Here is a 19,208-nt window from a genome sequence, read left to right as displayed (position 1 = left end):
TCCTCCACCCTCTCCCTCACACCTTCCCCTCCCCCCCTCTCCCCCCTCTCTCTTTGGGGTTCTCTCAGTCTCTCTTATCCCACACATACACCAGCTCTCGCTGTCTCAGCCCGACATCTCGCAGTTCCTTTCAGATTCACTCACGGGATGCCCCCCTGGTTGCTGGTGTCCCTTGTATCTATTCGCGTGTGTTTCCCATTGTCTCACCCACACAGCCCGTCTCTCTCTGCCCAACTCTGGCTCTCTCTCTCACCCACACAGTCCGGGCTATGACTACCTACGGGGGGTGAAGGCAGGTAAATGGACTCAGGATATTGATCTGGCTGCACTGCGGACAGACTCGAAGGGCGGAGTGGCAGGTTGGCTTGTGTCCTTCCCCTCCACCCCCCCCCCCCCCGGTCTTACCGGAGTAGTCAGCCAGTCCGGCCAGTCCGGCCGCTTGCGTGGCCAGTAGCAGCGCCTGTTTACACGGGTCCGGCGGAGCGAAGCTCTGCAGCAGCTCGTAGCTGAAGATGGGAGCGGGAGGCAAGAGCACACCGGAGAGCGGGGAGGAGGCGATCCGGCCAGGGAACGCTGGGCAGATGTGACCCGTGTGGGGGGAGAAAATCCCAGAGGCAAGTCCCGGGGACAGGAACTGACCAGGACGGAACATCCTGGAGATGCCACCTGAGGCCAGGTAAATGGCTCTGTGTGTGTGTGTGTGTGTGTCTGAGAGAGAGAGAGGGGGATGCAAACTTACCTGAAACTCACTTTTTGTAAAAAAAAAACACCCTCCCTGTGAACCACGTCATCCGGAGTTTCAGCACCTCTGACAGACTTCAAAGTGAGCCCTTCAATCAGCTCCGAGCTTAAGTTCCTCTGTCAATAGCTCAAGCCTTCATCTACCTGCCCGGCACTGACCCACACAGCTCACCCTCTGGCCGGCCCCAGTGAATGGCAAAGGTAAACAGGTTTCTCCCCGTACCTCCCGTTCAACATCAGCTCCCCTCCCCCTTCCCCAGTGCCCGACCAAAGCAAACCCAGCGCAGGGAGCCCATCGCTGGGCTATTGGTTAGCAGCTCCCCGCTGCTCCTCGCTCAGGGGCAAGACTCAGCCGCTCTCAAGGATTCACTCCAGGGCAAGTCAGTGCCAACTCTAACTGACCTCACACCGGATTGAATCTGCCCAGGGCAAACGCGATGGAGTCAGAGTTTTGTGTTCTTATTCTGAAGAAGGGTCACTAGACGCGAAATATTAACTCCGCTCTCTCTCTCTCTCTCCACAGATGTTCATACTGCACGGAATCAGACCCTTCGGTCCAAACAGTCCATACCAAGCATAATCCCAAACTAAGCTAGTCCCACCTGCCTATGCTTGGCCCCTATCCCCCCAAACATTTCTTATTCATCTAGTCTCTTTAACTGCAACCATCACTTCCCGTGGAGGTCCTTTTCACACACTAACCACTCTGTGTAAAAAAATGCCCTTCATTTAAACCTTTCTCCTTTCACTTTAAAATATGCCCATTAGTCTTGAAATCCCTACTTTAGGGAATAGACACCAGCCATTCACATTTTCTGTGTCCCTCATGATTTTATAAACGTCTATAAGGTGGCCCCTCCTGCACTCCAGTGTAAAACTTGCAGCCTCACTTTATAACTCACACCCTCCATCCCCAGCAACATCCTGGTAAATCTCTTCTGAACTCTCGCTAGCTTAATAATGTCTTTCCTATAACAGGGTGACCAGCAGTGGACGCAGTACTCCAGAAGAGGCCTGTTGTTTGACCTATTGAGAGTTTTCAGCCATTTCCCTTTGGTATAGTAACTTCCTCTTTATTCCTTCACAGGATGAGGGCATCTCTAACTAGGCCAACATTCATTGCCCATCCCTAACTGACCTCTGGGTAGTTAAGAGCCAACTATATTGCTGTGGATTTGGAGTCACATGTAGGCCAGACCATGTAGGGATGGCAGATTTCCTTCACTAAAAGATGTTAGTGACCAAGATGTGTATTTTTTTTTACAATAATCTACTATGGTTATCTGGCTGTCAATACATCATCTTTTAATTCCAGATCTTTCGTTGAATTCAAATTTCATGCCATGGTGAGATTAGCGCCCATGTCCCAGAGCATTAACCCAGGTTTCTGGATTACCAATCCAGTGACATCCCACCCATGTTAGATTACTCATGTTGGAATGACTTGAACTATCATGAATTCAATCACTGAACTTTGCAGCACAGAGTTTTTCCGTCCGTTATATATGTGCTTGCACTTTGCTGCAACATATCAAAACTAAAGCCGTATTCGACCTGATTTCAATCAGATTTACCAATGGCAAATTTAAGGAGCAGATTTCAATCCTTAGCCAAGTGGAGCACACTTTGACACCTGAGTCACAAGGTTGAGAGTTGAAGTCCAAAGACAAGAGGAAGAAATGCAGGTTAGCAGCATAGGAGGCAGCACTGTCAGAAGAACTGACATTTAGTTCTGATCTTTGGACCATCCTCTTCTACCCATAAAAGATCTTGTGGAACCACACCAAAAAGATCACTGAAGATCCAAAGATGTGCAGATTAGGTGAATTGGCCATGTTAAATTCCCCATAGTGTTAGGTGCATTAATCAGAGGTAAATGGAGGAAATTGGGTCTGGGTGGGTTACTCTTTGGTGGGTTGGTGTGGATTTATTGGGCTGAATGGCCTGTTTCCATACTGTAGGAAATCTAATTTAAAAAAACATGTTCCCATGGTCAACACAAATGAAAACAAGGAGAAAGTGAGGACTGCAGATGCTGGAGATCAGAGCTGAAAAATGTGTTGCTGGCAAAGCGCAGCAGGTCAGGCAGCATCGAAGGAGCAGGAGAATCGACCTTTCGGGCATATGAAGAAGGGCTTATGCCTGAAATATCGATTCTCCTGCTCCTTGGATGCTGCCTGACCTGCTGCGCTTTGCCAGCAACACATTTTTCAGCTCAAATTAAAACAGTTAGCTACTCAATGTGGCTTTTTAAAATTTGTTCATGGGAGGTGGTGAGGCAAGGGCAGCATTTATTCCCAACTCCGAGCCACTCTTGAACTGAGTGACTTGCCGAACAACTTCACAGTGAAGTTAAAAGTCAGCCCACATTGCTGTAGGTCTGGCGTGACATATATGCCAGAGCAAGTAAGGACGGCAGATTTCCTTTCCTCAAAGACATGAATGAACTAGATTTTGTTGTAACAATAATTGATGATAGTTGACATGGTCACCATTACTGAGACTGGCTTTATATTCCAGTATTTTCCCCTCAGTTGCCCTGGCGGAATCGTGCTGTTTGTTTTCTTCATGACAGGAATGACTGTTTTTCAAAAATACTACATTGGCTATAAAATGTTTTATGTTCCTGAAGAAGGGCTAATGCCCGAAACGTCGATTCTCCTGTTCCCTAGATGCTGCCTGACCTGCTGCTCTTTTCCAGCAACACATTTCCATCTCTGATCTCCAGCATCTGCAGACCTCACTTTCTCCTATAAAATGTTTTGGGACGGCAAAGTCATGAAAAGGCGCGACATAAATGCAAATCTTTCTTAACGTTTTGGTTCCAGTGGCCCTTCTTCAGAAACGTTAACTCTGCTTTCTCTGCACGAGTGCTGCCAGAGCTGCTGAGTTTCTCCAGCAATGTCTGTTTCTGTTTCAGATTTCCAGCATGCGCAGTTCTTTGTTTTATTTTATGCAAATCTGCCTTTCTCTCCAAATCAGCTATTCTGAAGAATTGTTTTGAGCTCCTAATGTTAGGAGACCGTTGACTGTAGCAATCATAAAAAGTTGCTTCCTGTGACATCGAAAATCTTACAAATTAGGTTAGATTCCCTACAGTGTGGAAACAGGCCCTTTGACCCAACCAGTCCACACTGACCCTCCGAAGAGTAACCCACCCAGACCCATTTCCTTCTGAGTAATACACCTAACACAATTTAGCATGGCCAGTTCACCTGACCTGCACATCTTTGGACTGTGGGAGGAAACCGGAGCACCCGGAGGAAACACACGCAGACATGGGGAGGATGTGCAAACTCCACACAATGAACAAGATGAATATGTGGATTCACAGTGACCCGCAGTTAGACTGCATGACCAGGTGTTGGGAGGTTTGCAAACTAGTTTGTATCCCTTCCCACGACACAGCCTGTTTATCTGACCTCTTGAGTTTTATGAGCGGTTTCATTAGCAGAGGGGTAAGGCATTAGATTTATAATTTACCAGATCGTAATATCAAATTGTAACCTTCAAGATTAGAAAGTACCCACCTCTATAAAGTATCAGACTGTAATATCAGATTACAATGCATCAGGTTGCTAAATGTACTACGCCTCAGAGTGGTAATAGTTTTTGCAGCATCTGACTGAAATGTATCATTATATTTGCGATTTACATTGGGATCTCCATTTGTAATGGATCCAATTTGTAATGAATTCCTTGTATTATTTCCCATGCCCCCAGCTGGTATTTCTCTTTCCCAGTGCCTCGACTATGTATTTAAAAGCTTGTCATATCTATTCCAAAATCAGATAACTTAAGGAAGGGACCGTGAAGATGGTGGTGGGTTCACGGTGGTGACATTTAATTGCTGTGACTGAGCTTTAATTATCCAATGTTAGACTTTCTGATTTGGCTGTAACTCAATCCTCACCTCAAACGGCCCTCGATGTAAATATTATGAGATAAATTAAATATTTAAAACCACTATTTTGAGAAAACAAAATGCCAATAGCGTTTGAACCACAAATGATAAAATATTGGGAAACGGGCCATGGTTCGGGAAATACGAACAGTATAGGGAACGATATCAGATAACGTCACCTGGAGCTTGATGTATTTTTGTGTGGTTTGTTTCAATCTATTATTTTCACCCCGTGTTAATTCTTAATCATCCCCACTGTGTCGATACCATCTCTGTTTTATTTTTGTGGTTTGTGATTATCATTTGTGTCCATTCAGATTTGTGTTAGTTTTCAGGCTGACCTGCCCCTCTCTCTCTCTCTCGCCCGCAGACTGCATGGCCAATCTGTCTACCTGTCTGGTGAGTCAACACTAAGGGAGATGTTATCGAGTTAATTGAGGGATAAATTAAATAAAACCTTCTTCAGTTTTTTTTTGGAGTGGGGGTGTTGCAACTGCTGCCAAACCCTGAACCTTTGAAAGTTAACCTCGAAGCTAAAAATTCTTCAAGATCACAGGAAGGATTTGATACCTTTCTGCTGAACTTCTAATAACGTCGCCATAGAATCATACAGTACAGGAGAAAGCCATCGGCCCATCAAGTGCCCAAAGTGACCCTTTTCACTTGTATTTTCCATTTGAAAGCACGACTTTCCTCTTCGCCCGTGTGTTTGTTAAAATGGGTCATTGCAACACATCTGGAACATGAGGTGGATATAGTTTAACGATTAAAGGCAATGACGAAATACTGTCCAGTGTAATGATTTGGAGATGCCGGTGTTGGACTGGGGTGTACAAAGCTAGCGTGCTTCCAGTTAAACCTGTTGGACTATAACCTGATGTTGTGTGATGTTTAACTTTGTCCAGTGTAATGTCACCTAGAATTATTTGAATGTTAATCAAATAAATAAACAGGAGCTTGTTACTGAATCAGTCTGTTCACTTCAAAGATTCATTCTTCAGTGTGTTGTTATGGCACAACATCAATTTATTCCAACATCTAAATTGCAAGATTAAAGACTGGGGAAGTTATTCTGAAAATGTGTTGCTGGAAAAGCGCAGCAGGTCAGGCAGCATCCAAGGAACAGGAGAATCGACGTTTCGGGCATAAGCCCTTCTTCAGTCTTATGCCCGAAACGTCGATTCTCCTGCTCCTTGGATGCTGCCTGACCTGCTGCGCTTTTCCAGCAACACATTTTCAGCTCTGATCTCCAGCATCTGTAGCCCTCACTTTCTCCTTGGGGAAGTTATTCTACCCAGCTTCATTCAAATAGCCAGAAATATCCTCCCCTCCTCATCTATAAGCCTTTCTTAAACAATTCTAGGCTTTTTCTGATACTTATTTTTCCAAAGAATAGGTTCCCTAGATCCGTTCTAAATGTGATTGCCACTGTGCCTCTCTCCCGTCCAGCTCACACTTTTTGCATTGGGGAACTTTCTGATTTATAGTGGCTACATGAGGCTCTATGACTCTAATAGCAGCTTGCCGCCATCGCTTATAACTCCAGCATTCATCACTACACATCGGCTCCAGTTCTGGAAAATCTCATTTTCTTTCCATTATCAAATTCCCTCCCATAGCCTCAACCTTCCAATCTCCACAGTGACCCAGAAGAGTCCGACCGGACTCAAAATATTAACTCTTTTTCTCTCCACCAATGTTGCCAGACCTGCTGAGTTTCTTCAGCTATTTTTGAGTTTATTTTGGATATCCAGTATCTGCAATATTTTGCTTTTGTACCATGGGCGGCATGGTGGCACAGTGGTTAGCACTGCTGCCCCACAGCACCAGAGACCCGGGTTCAATTCCCGCCTCAGGTGATTGACTGTGTGGAGTTTGCACGTTCGCCCCATGTCTGCGTGGGTTTCCTCCGGGTGCTCTGGTTTCCTCCCACAGTCCAAAGAAGGTTAGGTGAATTGGCTAAATTGCCCGTAGTGTTAGGTAAGGGGTAAATGTAGGGGTATGGGTGGGTTACGCTTCGGCGGGTTGGTGTGGACTTGTTGGGCCGAAGGGCCTGTTTCCACACTGTAATGTAATGTAAAAAAAAAGTAATGTAATCTCTGCACTCTGCTGATTCTAGCCTGTTGCACATCCCTAATCTTTTCACTCCACTATCTGTGTCTCTGCCTTCCATTGTCTGGTACATTCTTCTGCCTGGAATTTCCTTCCTAAACCTCTCTAGCTCTCTACATCTCTCTTTCTCTCTCTGCCTTTAAAACACACTCCTACAAATCTCACTATTACACCAAGCTTTTGGCCAGCAGTCTCTATATGGCTCTGTGCTCAATCAATTTAGCTTCAAGGAAAGAGGAAACTGTAAATTATGATCTTATTAGGCCCATCTCTGCTGGACTAAGTGTCTCAACAAGTTGAAAGAATGTGAATATGGTAAGGCACAGCACTTATTTCACCCAATTTCCATGATATGGGATTTTTATTGTTAAACTGAGATAGACTGGGGTGGAGAAAGAAAGAAAGATGCATTTGTACAGTGCTTTTTTATGGTCCTTTCAGAGAGTAGTTGCTTATTTTACAGAGGAGATGTGACAACCAATTTGTGAACACAAGTTCCCACAAACTGCAACGTGATAGTGGCTGAAACATCTGCTTTAATGATGTTGGTTGGAAATAAATCTTGGTCATAAAATTGCATTGTGTCTTAGGATCGTTTCCTTTCGCTTGAGAGGAACAGACAGAGCCTTGGTTTAGCGTCTTTTCTGAACAATGGCTTCTCCAGCAGCACACCACTCCCTCAGTACAGGACTGAAAATGTGAGCCTATCTTGTGTGCGCAAGTCTTTGGAAAGGGAACAATTGGAGATGGGTGTAAAAAGAGAGTTTAATTGTTGGGATTTACTGGTTTTACAATGGACCACCAGGCTGCAAATCCCCCAACTCAAGAGGTTTATGTCTTTCAGCCTGTACCATGAATGTTTCACCAGCTGTAAAAATGGTCTGGTTGTGGAATAGAACAACAAGAAACCACCCACTAGGAAATAAGAGAACACCCTTCCCTCGAGCTTACAGCACACAAACTGATCATTCAGATTTGTAAACAACAAATCTTTGCTTGTTTACAAGTTCCACATGAGGCTCTTCCCCTCTTCAACTACAGTATACCTATTTATATCTCTTTCCATTCCTTTCACCCTCATGTATTTACTGAGTTTTCCCTTACTTGCATCTGTGCTCTTCACCTCAACTATTCCATGTAGGAGTTCCACATTCTAAACACTCTCTTAGTTTAAAAAACAATATCCTCCTGAATTCCTGATTCAATTTATCATGGCAACATTTGCAAGAGAGAGAGCAAAGAGTCAGAGGGAAGGGCTGTATTTTGTAAAACTGGAATTCCCTGTATCAGACTTCTGGTAACACTGGGAAACTGAGGCTGCTGGGAGATGGCTAATGAAAGCAGAATAGCTGCCAGTTTGGGGTCAGTTCCCTTCACCTTTTGAACACTCCTCATGTGCTGTATAAAGATTCTCACTGATACTCTGTGGAAAGGAATCTAAATGCTGCCATCAACCTTTCAACTGAGTTAACAGCTAATTTAATTAGAGCCCAAAGTAATCAGGGTGTGTGAAGGGGAGGGGTTTGGGAGGGATGATGGGTAGGGATGGGGGCTGTACCCAACTGATTTGCACTGATGTTTGTTTTAGGCAAATAAAACAATTATCTACTTAATGGAAGCTTTCCGCTCTGTTCGCTTTGATGTTTGTGTTTACACAGGTCCTGATCTCCTTTACTCACTGCACATCAATCTTCCAGATCGCCCTTAATTACCAGTTGTGCCTGTTCCATTAGAATCACTAATAATAAGCAAATCAAAGGTGCATTGGCAGTGTCTGTTGTGGTTCAGTGGGTAGCACGCTCAACTCTGAGTCTGAAGGTTCAAATCTCACTCTAGATAAATGGAGGATATTTGCAGTGGGCCAGCTACTGGCTTTGATTGAAAATGCCTAATTCAGGAGTCAAACATAAGGCCCTTTGAACGGATGGCAGAGGAATGTGGATTGTGAAACAGGGTGAGACGCAGGCAGTCTGAAACTCCTGAGCCTGCTCTACTATTCAGTAAGATAATGGCTGGTCTAGGCACAGTGGTGAGCCCTGCTGCCTCACAGCGCCAGAGACCCGGGTTCAATTCCCGGCTCGGGCAATTGTCTGTGTGGAGTTTGCACATTCTCCCTGTGTCTGCGTGGGTTTCCTCCGGGTGCTCCGGTTTCCTCCCACAGTCCAAAGATGTGCAGGTTAGGTGAATTGGCCACGCTAAATTGCCTGTAGTGTTAGGTGAAGGGGTAAATGTAGGGGTATGGGTCTGGGTGGGTTGTGCTTCTGAGGGTCGGTGTGGACTTGTTGGGCCAAAGGGCCTGTTTTCACACTGTGAGTAATCCAATCTAATTAATATTTCACATTCTACATTCTTATCTAGTTCCCAATAACTTTGATTCTCCTGTATAACAAGAACCTATCTACCTCTGTCTTAAAAATATCGAATGACCCTGTTTTCACTGCGTCTGAGAGTTCCAAAGTCACAAAACCCTTTGAAAAAGAAAAAAATAAATGTAATCTCTTTCCTAAAAGGGTGCCCCCTAATTCTGAACTCACTCACAAATGGAAATGTCTTCTCCATGTCCACCTTGTCAGGACCATGCAGAATATTACATACTTCAACCAAGCCATTCCTCATGCATCTAAGTTCGAATGGAATTAAGTTCAGTCTGTCCAGCCTATCCTTACAAGATAACACACTCATTTCAGGTATCGGTATAGTAAACATCTTCTGAACCACCTCCTTCTGAACCATCTCTGACACATTTACATCCTTCTGTAAATGATGCAGATAAAGCTGCACTCGGTATTCAAACTGTGATCATACCTGTGCCCTGTAAACTGATGCATTACACCCTTTTGTGTTAATTTGCTCATATTAAAGTATTTTTGGTTATGTGCTGTACTTGCATGTCGTCTTTTGTGACACATGCACTAGACCTCCTTGATCCCTCTGCATCCTGGAATTCTGCAGTCATTTTCTATTTCAGCAATACTGTGCTTTTCTATTCTGTGCTAAACTGAATGGCTTTGCATTAGATTAGATTAGATTAGATTAGATTAGATTACTTACAGTGTGGAAACATATTGCACATTGTACCCTATCTGACAAAATTTGCACACTCACTCCAATTGCAAACTTCTTATGTTTTATTCACAACATACTTCCTTATTTATGTTGTGTGTCGACTGTGAATTTAGCTACCATATCTTCACTCCTCTCCCCTAAGTCCTTGTTGTAAATTGTAAGAAGATTGAGACTCCAGCACAGACCCCTGTAGGACTCCACTTGTCTTATCCTGCCAATTAGACAAAGACTCATTTATGAATACTCTATTTTCTGCCAGTCAGCCAATTTCCTATCCATGTAAATGTGCTAACCCCTACACCATGAGCTTTAACTTGCCACAAAATCCTTTGATGTGGCACCTCATTGAATGTATGGACTGAACTTTCAGAGATCACTTCCTTTTCTGCTATAAATGTAATGAATCATTTCACCAACTGTTCCTGACTAGAGTTGTCAATTCTCGTTGGATATTTTCCCATATATTTCACAGCATGACCTCCTGATTTCAATTGCCTTATTCCCAATAAAATTGTATATTTCCATTTCCAATATTCTTTATATTTAAGACATTGAAGTGTTCAAAGGAAAGTGAGATCCAAACACACCTTTTATTTAAATTTCCCAATGATTTTTCTCACATGTTTGTTCACAACAGTGTCCTTGTAAATGATTTTTTTTAATTCCTGAATATTTCATGATAATCCTGAAAGGTTCATAACTCTATCCCCAATCAGCATCACAAACCTGGAAATACCCAACTTACATTTACAACTCCAGTCACCATCATCATTTCAACGGCAACTGGGAATAGTCAGTCAATGCTGGCTCAGCCAGCAACACCCATGTCCCATGAGTGAATAAAATAGAAGCAAATCCGTAAAGAGAGGTTTTGGTATCAGTGTACAATTTGGTTATCACTGACTATCAGGGTATTAATGATATGTTGGCTAGAAACATGATTGATGAGCATCATTTTGTAACTCTTCCCATGAAGAAAAATGTACTTGGCACCATTCTCCCAATGGATGCACTATTCTCCCCACTGGATCCACAACACAAACAAGGCCATGGCTGACGTATTCTTTACCCCCAAGCTAAAGACTCATCGCAAAATATTTTCAGGTAGGTGAAAGTGAGTACTGCAGAGGCTGGAGGTTAGAGTCAAGAATGTGGTGCTGGAAAAGGTCAGGATGCTGCCTGACCTGCTGTGCTTTTCCAGCACCACACTCTTGATGCAAAATAGTTTCAGACAGGCGGAAGGGATGGCCAAGGCTTGAACAGCAGGAAAGCTAATGAAATATAACACTGTTTCCTACCCTTATATACTATTCATATTGATGGGTAATGAAAACAGAAAATGCTGGCAAAACACAGCAGGTCTGGCACTAACTGGGGAGAAAGAAATAGAGTTCACATTTTGATCCTGATTTGATTAATCTTCCATTCAGAACATTTTGTTTTCTTTCAGATTTCCAGTATTCATAGTATTTTGCTTTTATTTGCATGTCCATGAGCAGTTTGCCAGGAAATGCCAATTTCAAATCAAGATCTCTGTCAAATGCCACAAAGGAATTTGCCTGGTGAATGTTGGTACTTTGAGTGATTCACCCTGTTACAAAAGAAGAGAGAGATCACTAAACCTTGCAACTATTCAATTAGATTGTAGCTAGCCTGTATTTCAAATTCATTTCAATACCCTATCCAACAAATGGCATGCTAAAAACAAAGAATTGCATTTGTGTAGCAACTTTCATGACCTCAGGCACCCCACAACAATTTGCAGCACTGAATTATTTTTGAATCATGGTCATTGTTGTAATGTGGGAAACATGGAAATCTGTTTTCACAGAGCAAGATTTCACCGTGGTATGATCATGAACTAATGACCTGTTTTAGTGAAGCTCATTGAAGGATAAATATTGGCCAGAATTTGGGGAGGATTCCTTTGCTGTTCTTTGAAATAAAGCAAGGAAATATTTTATGAGGTGTAATTTCAACATCTCATTTGGACAATAGCACGACTGACAGTGAGGATATTGCCTCTAAATTACACTGGCTTGTCAGTTTAACATTATATGTTGATATCTGTTGAATGGGACTTGAACTCACAATGTGTGTTAATGGTAATGCCACCCATTGAGGCACAGCTGGCATGAAGCTCTCAGATGGCACCAATTAAACTCCTACACTCAAACATTTGGGCCTTAGAATCTGGATTTTCTAGATTTGGCTTTCATTTACTTTGTACCTATTAGTAAAATGCCTCTAAATTGTTTTGTCTAAAACATGGGTATTAGATAGTACGGGAAGACATCCTTCTAGGACTGCTTGCTTGAAGCTTGGTCAAAAGGGAGGAAGATTTAGAACACTGCTGCCAATAACACTGACAGAAACAAGACATTGACGGAGAGGGATGGGTGAGTGAGTAGATGGAGGCAGAGATCATTGATCAGATAATGTGGCAGAGTTAACATGCAGTCAACTCAACTGAACCTGCCCTGGTAGGTGGATAAAGTCTTCCCTCTCCGATCTGGGAGAGTCTACAGTGAAAGGAGTTCATAATATGTATCCTCACTTTATTACCAATAAACACAACAAAATGTTTCAAACACTGAGGATAATTGTGTCTTTACTTGGCAGACATTATCAATCCTGTTACTCATTCTTGTCGACTTCAGTGGAAATTTAAATCAGGATAGATTTATTGTGAATGTTGGTGATCTCAAATAAAATCAGAAAATGCTGGAAATGTTATGCAAGTCAGACGGTGAATGTAGATAGAAACAATATTAATGCCAATGTCCATTCATCCTAGATTTATAGCATGTGGTTGAATCAATATTGCCCATTTTACATCATCAGCTAAAGTTAGAATTACCACCAGAGAGTTGCCTTTTGAAATTTAGTTACCCTCATGTTATACGCTTTGGACAGTCTTAAACAAGTTCCTAATATAATGACTCGGACTTTAAAAGTTATGATCTTATCTGTTAGTCATTACCTGTTGCCATCTCTTTCCACCTGACTTAGCCCAGCCCCTCCACACTGCTGATTCTCAGCTCAGGTGACATCTCCTGAGCATTCCAGTTTGTTGGAATCAGGCCAGGAGCTGGTTAGTGCTTCACTACCATGCCGTAAATAAGTGTAAAAATGCACGTCTCAGTCTGTGTGGAGGTGACAGCTGGAAAATGAATCTATCATTCCACAGAAATGGAGACACCATCCATCAATGGCCATTAGCGGATTCTGAAGTGTGGTGACAGTTATAAAGAAAATGGCAAAGAATCAGGGTTCAGGAAGTTCTCTACACCCACCTTTTTAATCTAGCTCAGAAAATGTTGCAATTCAATACTCAAATATTTTCAGGATCTTAACATGCGAAAGAACCCACTGAGCCTGTTCCAGCTCTTTGAAAGGGATATCCAGTTAAAAGTTTGTGCGAAGATTTGTAGCTCGGGTGCTCGTTGTTGTGGTTCTGTTCGCCGAGCTGGGAGTTTTTGTTGCAAATGTTTCGTCCCCTGGCTAGGCGACATCATCAGTGTTTGGGAGCCTCCTGCGAAGCGCTTCTTTGTTGTTTCCTCCGGTGTTTATAGTGGTCTGTCCCTGCCGCTTCCGGTTGTCAGTTTCAGCTGTCCGCTGTAGTGGTTGGTATATTGGGTCCAGGTCGACGTCTTCTTTTTGCAGTTGTGTACTGCAGTGTGTTGTGGCCCTTTTGAATAGTGTCCTGATGCAGCTTTGTTTGTGTGTGTTGGGGTGGTTACTTTCATAGTTTAGGACTTGGTCTGTGTGTGTGGCTTTCCTGTATACCCTTGTAGTGAATTCTCCGTCCGGTGTTCTCTGTACCATCACGTCTAACTGGATATCCAGTTAGTTCCACTCTCTTATTCCCCGCAGATTTTGTCCTCTTGAAATAATTATTCAATTCCCTTTTGAAAGTTATTACTGAATCTGGTTCCAGCATCTTTCCAGGCAATATATTCCAAATCACAACAATTGACAGAGTTAAAGAAACAAACCCAACTTCTCCACTGGTTCACTGGAAAATGATCTTGAATCTTTATCCTCTGACTGCTGACTCTTATGCTAATGGAAGCGTATTATTCCTATCTACCTTATCTTCTCAAATATCTCTAAATTTTGCTTCCATTACCCTACCCAGATATCCAGGGTTTGACCTGTCTTTGAACATCTTTTTTGGTAGTTGTCCTACACTTGGCCTTCACTTGTGCCTCATGACTTACCATCAAGATTTATCTTAAACAATACTCTGGATTGATCTCTCCTACACAATTTAATAGTTTATTAACTTCCACAAGGATTCCTTCGATATTGACTTCCAAAGAAACGACAATACTTCCTGTGCATCTAGATAAATTATCAACCCTCTGAACTAGCAATTAACCTGGTAAATCCTGTTACCAGGGCTTGCTAAAAATATTGCATATGTTAAATGTAATAATTGTAACAAGGTCAGCTAGGTGGAACTCATAGAATGAGTTCCCTGTTTGGGGCTGTTAATCTGGTTCAATCGGGAAGCCCTGGTTGACAGATGATAAGAAGTCTTCTTAGGGAAGATATTTAATTGGGGAAAAGGAAATTATGATGCTATCAGACAGGAGTTGGGAAGTACAGATTGAGAGCAATTGTTCCACAGAAAGGGCACAGCAGACATGTGGAGACTGTTTAAGGAGCAGTTGTTGCGAGTGATGCACAAATTTGTTCCTCTGAGTCAGGTAAGAAGGGGAAAGATTAAGGAACCTTGGATGACGAGAGCAGAGAAACTTCTCATCAAAAGGAAGAAGGCAGCTTACATAAGGTGGAGGAAGCAAGGATTTAGCACAGCTTTGGAGAATTACAGGCTTGCTAGAAAGGAGCTCAGAAATGGACTGAGAAGAGCCAGGAGGGGGCACGAAAAAGGCTTGGCATGACAGATTAGGGAGAACCCAAAGGCGTTTTATTCATGCGTGACAAATAAGAGAATGCTCAGGGAGAAGGTAGGGCCGATCAGGGATAGTGGAGGGAACTTGTGCATGGAGTCTGAGCAGATAGGGGAAGCCCTAAATGAGTTTTTTGCTCGGTTTTCACCAAGAAAATGGAACTTGTTGTAAATGAAAACTTAGAGGAGCTGGGATACAGACTTGACCAGATCAAGATTGATGAAGTTGATGTGCTAGAAATTTTGGAAAACATTAAGATTGATAAGTCCCCAGGGCCCGACCATATTTATCCGTGGCTGCTCCGGGAAGTGAGAAAGAAGATTGCTAAGCCGCTGGCGAGGATATTTGCCTCCTCACTCTCCACGGGAGTCGTACTGGGGAATTGGAAGGAGGCAAATGTTGTTCCACTTTTCAAGAGGATCAGCAAAGATGTGCAAAGAATTCTGAGGGATGGGATTTATGACTCCTTGGCTAAGCATAGTGTACTTAAAGGCAGTCAGCATGGCTTTGTGAGGGGCAGGTCATGCCTCACAAATCCTAATGAGTTATTTGAGGAGGTCGACGACGGTAGAGCAGTGGATGTGGTGTATATAGACTTTAGCAAGGCATTTGATAGGGTTCCCCATGATAGGCTCATTCATAAAGTCGGGAGGTATGGGATACGGGAGATTTGGCTGGCTGGATTCAGAATTGTCTAGCTGACAGAAGGCAGAGAGTGGTTGTAGATGGAAAGTATTCTGTCTGGAGGTCAGTGTTGAGTCATGTCCTGCAGTGCTCTGTTCTTGGGCCTCTGCTCTTTGTAGTTTTTATAAATGACTTGGATGAGGAGGTTGAGGTGTGGGTCAGTAAATTTGCAGTTGACACAAAGGTTGGAGGCGTCGTCGATAGTATAGAGGGCTACTGCAGTCTGCAGCGCGACATAGACAGGAGGCAGAGCTGGGCTGAGAAATGGCAGATGGAGTTCAACTTGGATAAATGCGAAGTGGTGCATTTTGTGGAGAGGGTGCAAAGAAGGTTTACCAGGATGCTGCCTGGACTGGAGGGCTTGCCTTTTGAAGAAAGATTGAATAAGCTCAGACTTTTCTCTCTGGAGAGAAGGAGGAAGAGAGGAGACCTGATCAATGTGTACAAAATAATGAGAGGAATAGATAGAGTCAATAGCCAGAGACTTTTCCCCAGGGCAGGATTGACTGGTACGAGAAGTCATAGTTTGAAGATATTAGGAGGAAGGTATAAAGGAGACATCAGAGGTAGGTTCTTTACACAGAAAGTTGTGCATGCATGGAATGCGTTGCCAGCTGTGGTGGTCGAAGCAGAGTCATTGGGGACATTTAAGCGACTGCTGATCATGCACATGGAGAGCAGTGAGTTGAGGGGTGCACAGGTTAAGTTACGATATTTTACATTAGGATTAAATCTCAGCACAACATTGTGGGCCTAAGGGCCTGTTCTGTGCTGTACTTTTCTATGTTCTAAGTGCCAGAGATACTGTCACTCTGGGAGCTGGATCAGTGTCAAGGCCTCTCCACGTGTAAATAAAGGGTGACTTGGTGACGGGATACGGCCTCCGTGGAGTTATTTCATTAAGTTGCTTTCACAACCTCAGAACATTCCAAAACATATTACAACCAATGATGTACTTTTTATTTCTATTCATTCATGGAATTTGGGCATCACTGGTTGGGTCAACATTTATTGCCCATTTCTAGTTGCCCTTGAGAAGGTGGTGGTGAGCTGTCTTCTTGAACTGTCGTCGTTCATTTGTTGTAGGTAAACCCACAATGCCATTATAGAGAGAATTCCAGGATGCTGACCCAAACATGGTGAAGGAGCGGTGATCTACTTCCAAGTCAGGATGGTGACTGGCTTGAAGAGGAACTTGCAGGTGGTAGTGTTCCTATGTATCTGCTGCTATTATCCTTCTGAGTGCTAGTGATCGTGGATTTGGAAGGTGCAGTCTAAGAATCTTAGGTGAATTTTGGCCGTGCATCAATAGGTGATACGCACTGCTGTGGTGGTCATGGGAGTGAACATTTGTGATGTAAAGGACACATCTTTCCATTTTTTTATTTGGGGGTTTGTAAAAGTAAATGAGAAAAAGGTAGTGCTTTCAACCAAGGAGTCTGTGGAAGGAGGCATTGCAGTGTCAAAACATGTTACTAGAGGTCATTGTGAGTTGCCTTTTCCAAGCATTGAAGGAGGATTGTTGAACCCATCATGGATGCGTAATCCAGACAGTCTTGCTCAGAAACTGCCTGTTGATTGGTTTTCAATCAGGGCCAGTTTTTGAGTGAGATATGCTTACCATCACAGCAACTCTCCAATTGGTTTCTGGGCAAGTGGACAGCCAGTGTGTGTACAATACAAAGGAGGTGATGGCCTAGTGGTATTATCACTTGACTATCATCTAGAGACCCAGGTAGTGTTCTGGAGACCTGGGGTTCAAACCTGGTCATGCCAAATAAAAATCTGGAATTAAGTCTAATGATGACCTTGGCTGATTGTCATGAAAAACCCATCTGATTCACAAATGTCCACTAGGAAAAGAAACTGCCACCCTTGCCTGGTCTACATGACTCCAAACCTGCAGGAACATGATTGACTCTTATTAGGAAAGGGCAATAAATCCTGACCTGGCCAGAAATGCCATCATGAAAATTAAATGACCTTCAGCCTCTAAAAGTGACTGTTAAGCCATTAGATTTAATAAGTAGGCAATAGCAAATTGTCCTTCAAGGCAACCAACCATCTTGACCCAGTAATTTATATGTGACACATTTACACAGGAATCAGATGAGGGAAAGCTTTGCCTCTTTGGTAGCTGACTGGTGAGCTCTCTTCCTGTGGTGAAGAAACTACTGCTACTTTGAGATTGTGTGATAATAGGATGAATGTTCAAGTTTTACATAATCTTATGACTGAAAGTCAGATAACACATTTGCATGTAACACTTCACTCCAAGCACCAGAGAAGAAAATATGGAGAAATGTTCAATGTTGGAACAGAAAGAAGCCGATTTTGAACAAATTCAAGGCAGAAGGAAATTTTCAACATAAGGAGATGAAGGAGTGGAGAGTCAGAAAGTGATTGGCTTTCATAAAGTACTCTGTCTGACTTCATCTAAATGCTATGCAATGGAATCCTTAATATCCACTTCAGCAAGTGGCAGCCTGGTTACTGGCGTCAAATAACCAAGGTATTTGCCACAGCATGTCTAATGTTTGAAAGCACTCTGAAGCCATGGGGTAGGCGGAGGGCTGGGTAAAAATGGACTTATTGTGCTTTGTGGTGGGAGAGTTAAAATTGAGAAAATTAGTTTTGGAAATCACTTTCGGGATCAAGGGAACCAGCAATTTCCTGATGGGCAGGCCCTCATCTGAAACAAGCAAGAGGGACCTTGCATTTGTAAACCAGAGGCAGGTGATGGGACCATCATTGCTAAATTGGGTATCAACCAGATATCCCATTCACAGTACAACTTTGAGACACCCACAGCACTGCATAGAATATTAACATCGACTGTGCTGCTCGGATCCTTGCACAAGTCTCAAAGTCATCACCTTCTAGCCTGGAAGCATGAGTGCTCCTTAAATGAGTCAGGTTGTTATATTTGGCTACGAGGCAGGTACGCCACATAAATTTTCTGAGTCCAGGTGAGTTGCCAGGCCTCCTTTGGGCACTCATTTTAGTAACTGAAGCTGTTCTCATAGGTTTCATATCATCAGTGACTGTAAAGGATCAGCCTGGAGGCAGTTCCAACGTGATGAGCCTTTACCTGATAATTTCCCTGCCACCGTTTCTCTTATAGAACATAGAACATAGAAGAATACAGCGCAGTACAGGCCCTTTGGCCCTCGATGTTGCGCCGATCCAAGCCCACCTAACCTATACTAACCCACTATCCTCCATATACCTATCCAATGCCCGCTTAAATGCCCATAAAGAGGGAGAGTCCACCACTGCTACTGGCAGGGCATTCCATGAACTTACGACTCACTGAGTGAAGAACCTACCCCTAACTTCAGTCCTATATCTACCCCACTTAATTTAAAGCTATGCCCCCTTGTAATACCCGACTCCATACACGGGAAAAGGTTCACACTGTCAACCCTATCTAACCCCCTAATCATCTTGTACACCTCAATCAAGTCACCCCTAAACCTTCTTTTCTCTAATGAAAACAGCCCCAAGTGTCTCAGTCTATCCTCATACGATCTTCCTTCCATACCAGGCAACATCCTGGTAAACCTCCTCTGCACCCGTTCCAGTGCCTCCACATCCTTCCTATAGTATGGCAACCAAAACTTCCCTCTGCTCATCCACTCTACCAAGTATCCGTCCATTAGCCCCGTACCCCATCTTTTTGTTATTCTTCCCAAAGTGAATCACCTCACACTTAGCTACATTGTATTCCATTTGCCACCTTTCTGCCCAGCTCTGCAGCTTCTCTATATCCTGCTGTAACC

General features: G+C 43.3%; 1 protein-coding gene across 1 annotated transcript in view; it reads right to left on the bottom strand.

The window, feature by feature from the left end:
* si:dkey-43p13.5 (paired mesoderm homeobox protein 1) overlaps positions 1 to 676 on the bottom strand; it is a 14,716-nt gene extending 14,040 nt beyond the window's left edge. Inside the window, exon 1 of the mRNA XM_043711847.1 lies at positions 406 to 676. Within this exon, the coding sequence (XP_043567782.1) occupies positions 406 to 652 (247 nt within the window). The 5' untranslated portion in view covers positions 653 to 676. The remainder of the gene's footprint in view (positions 1 to 405) is intronic.
* Positions 677 to 19,208: the final 18,532 nt, after the last annotated feature.

This window comes from Chiloscyllium plagiosum, chromosome 21 (genome assembly GCF_004010195.1).
Source record: "Chiloscyllium plagiosum isolate BGI_BamShark_2017 chromosome 21, ASM401019v2, whole genome shotgun sequence".
Classification (NCBI taxonomy): Eukaryota; Metazoa; Chordata; class Chondrichthyes; order Orectolobiformes; family Hemiscylliidae; genus Chiloscyllium; species Chiloscyllium plagiosum.
This window is presented reverse-complemented; position numbering and strand designations above follow the sequence as displayed.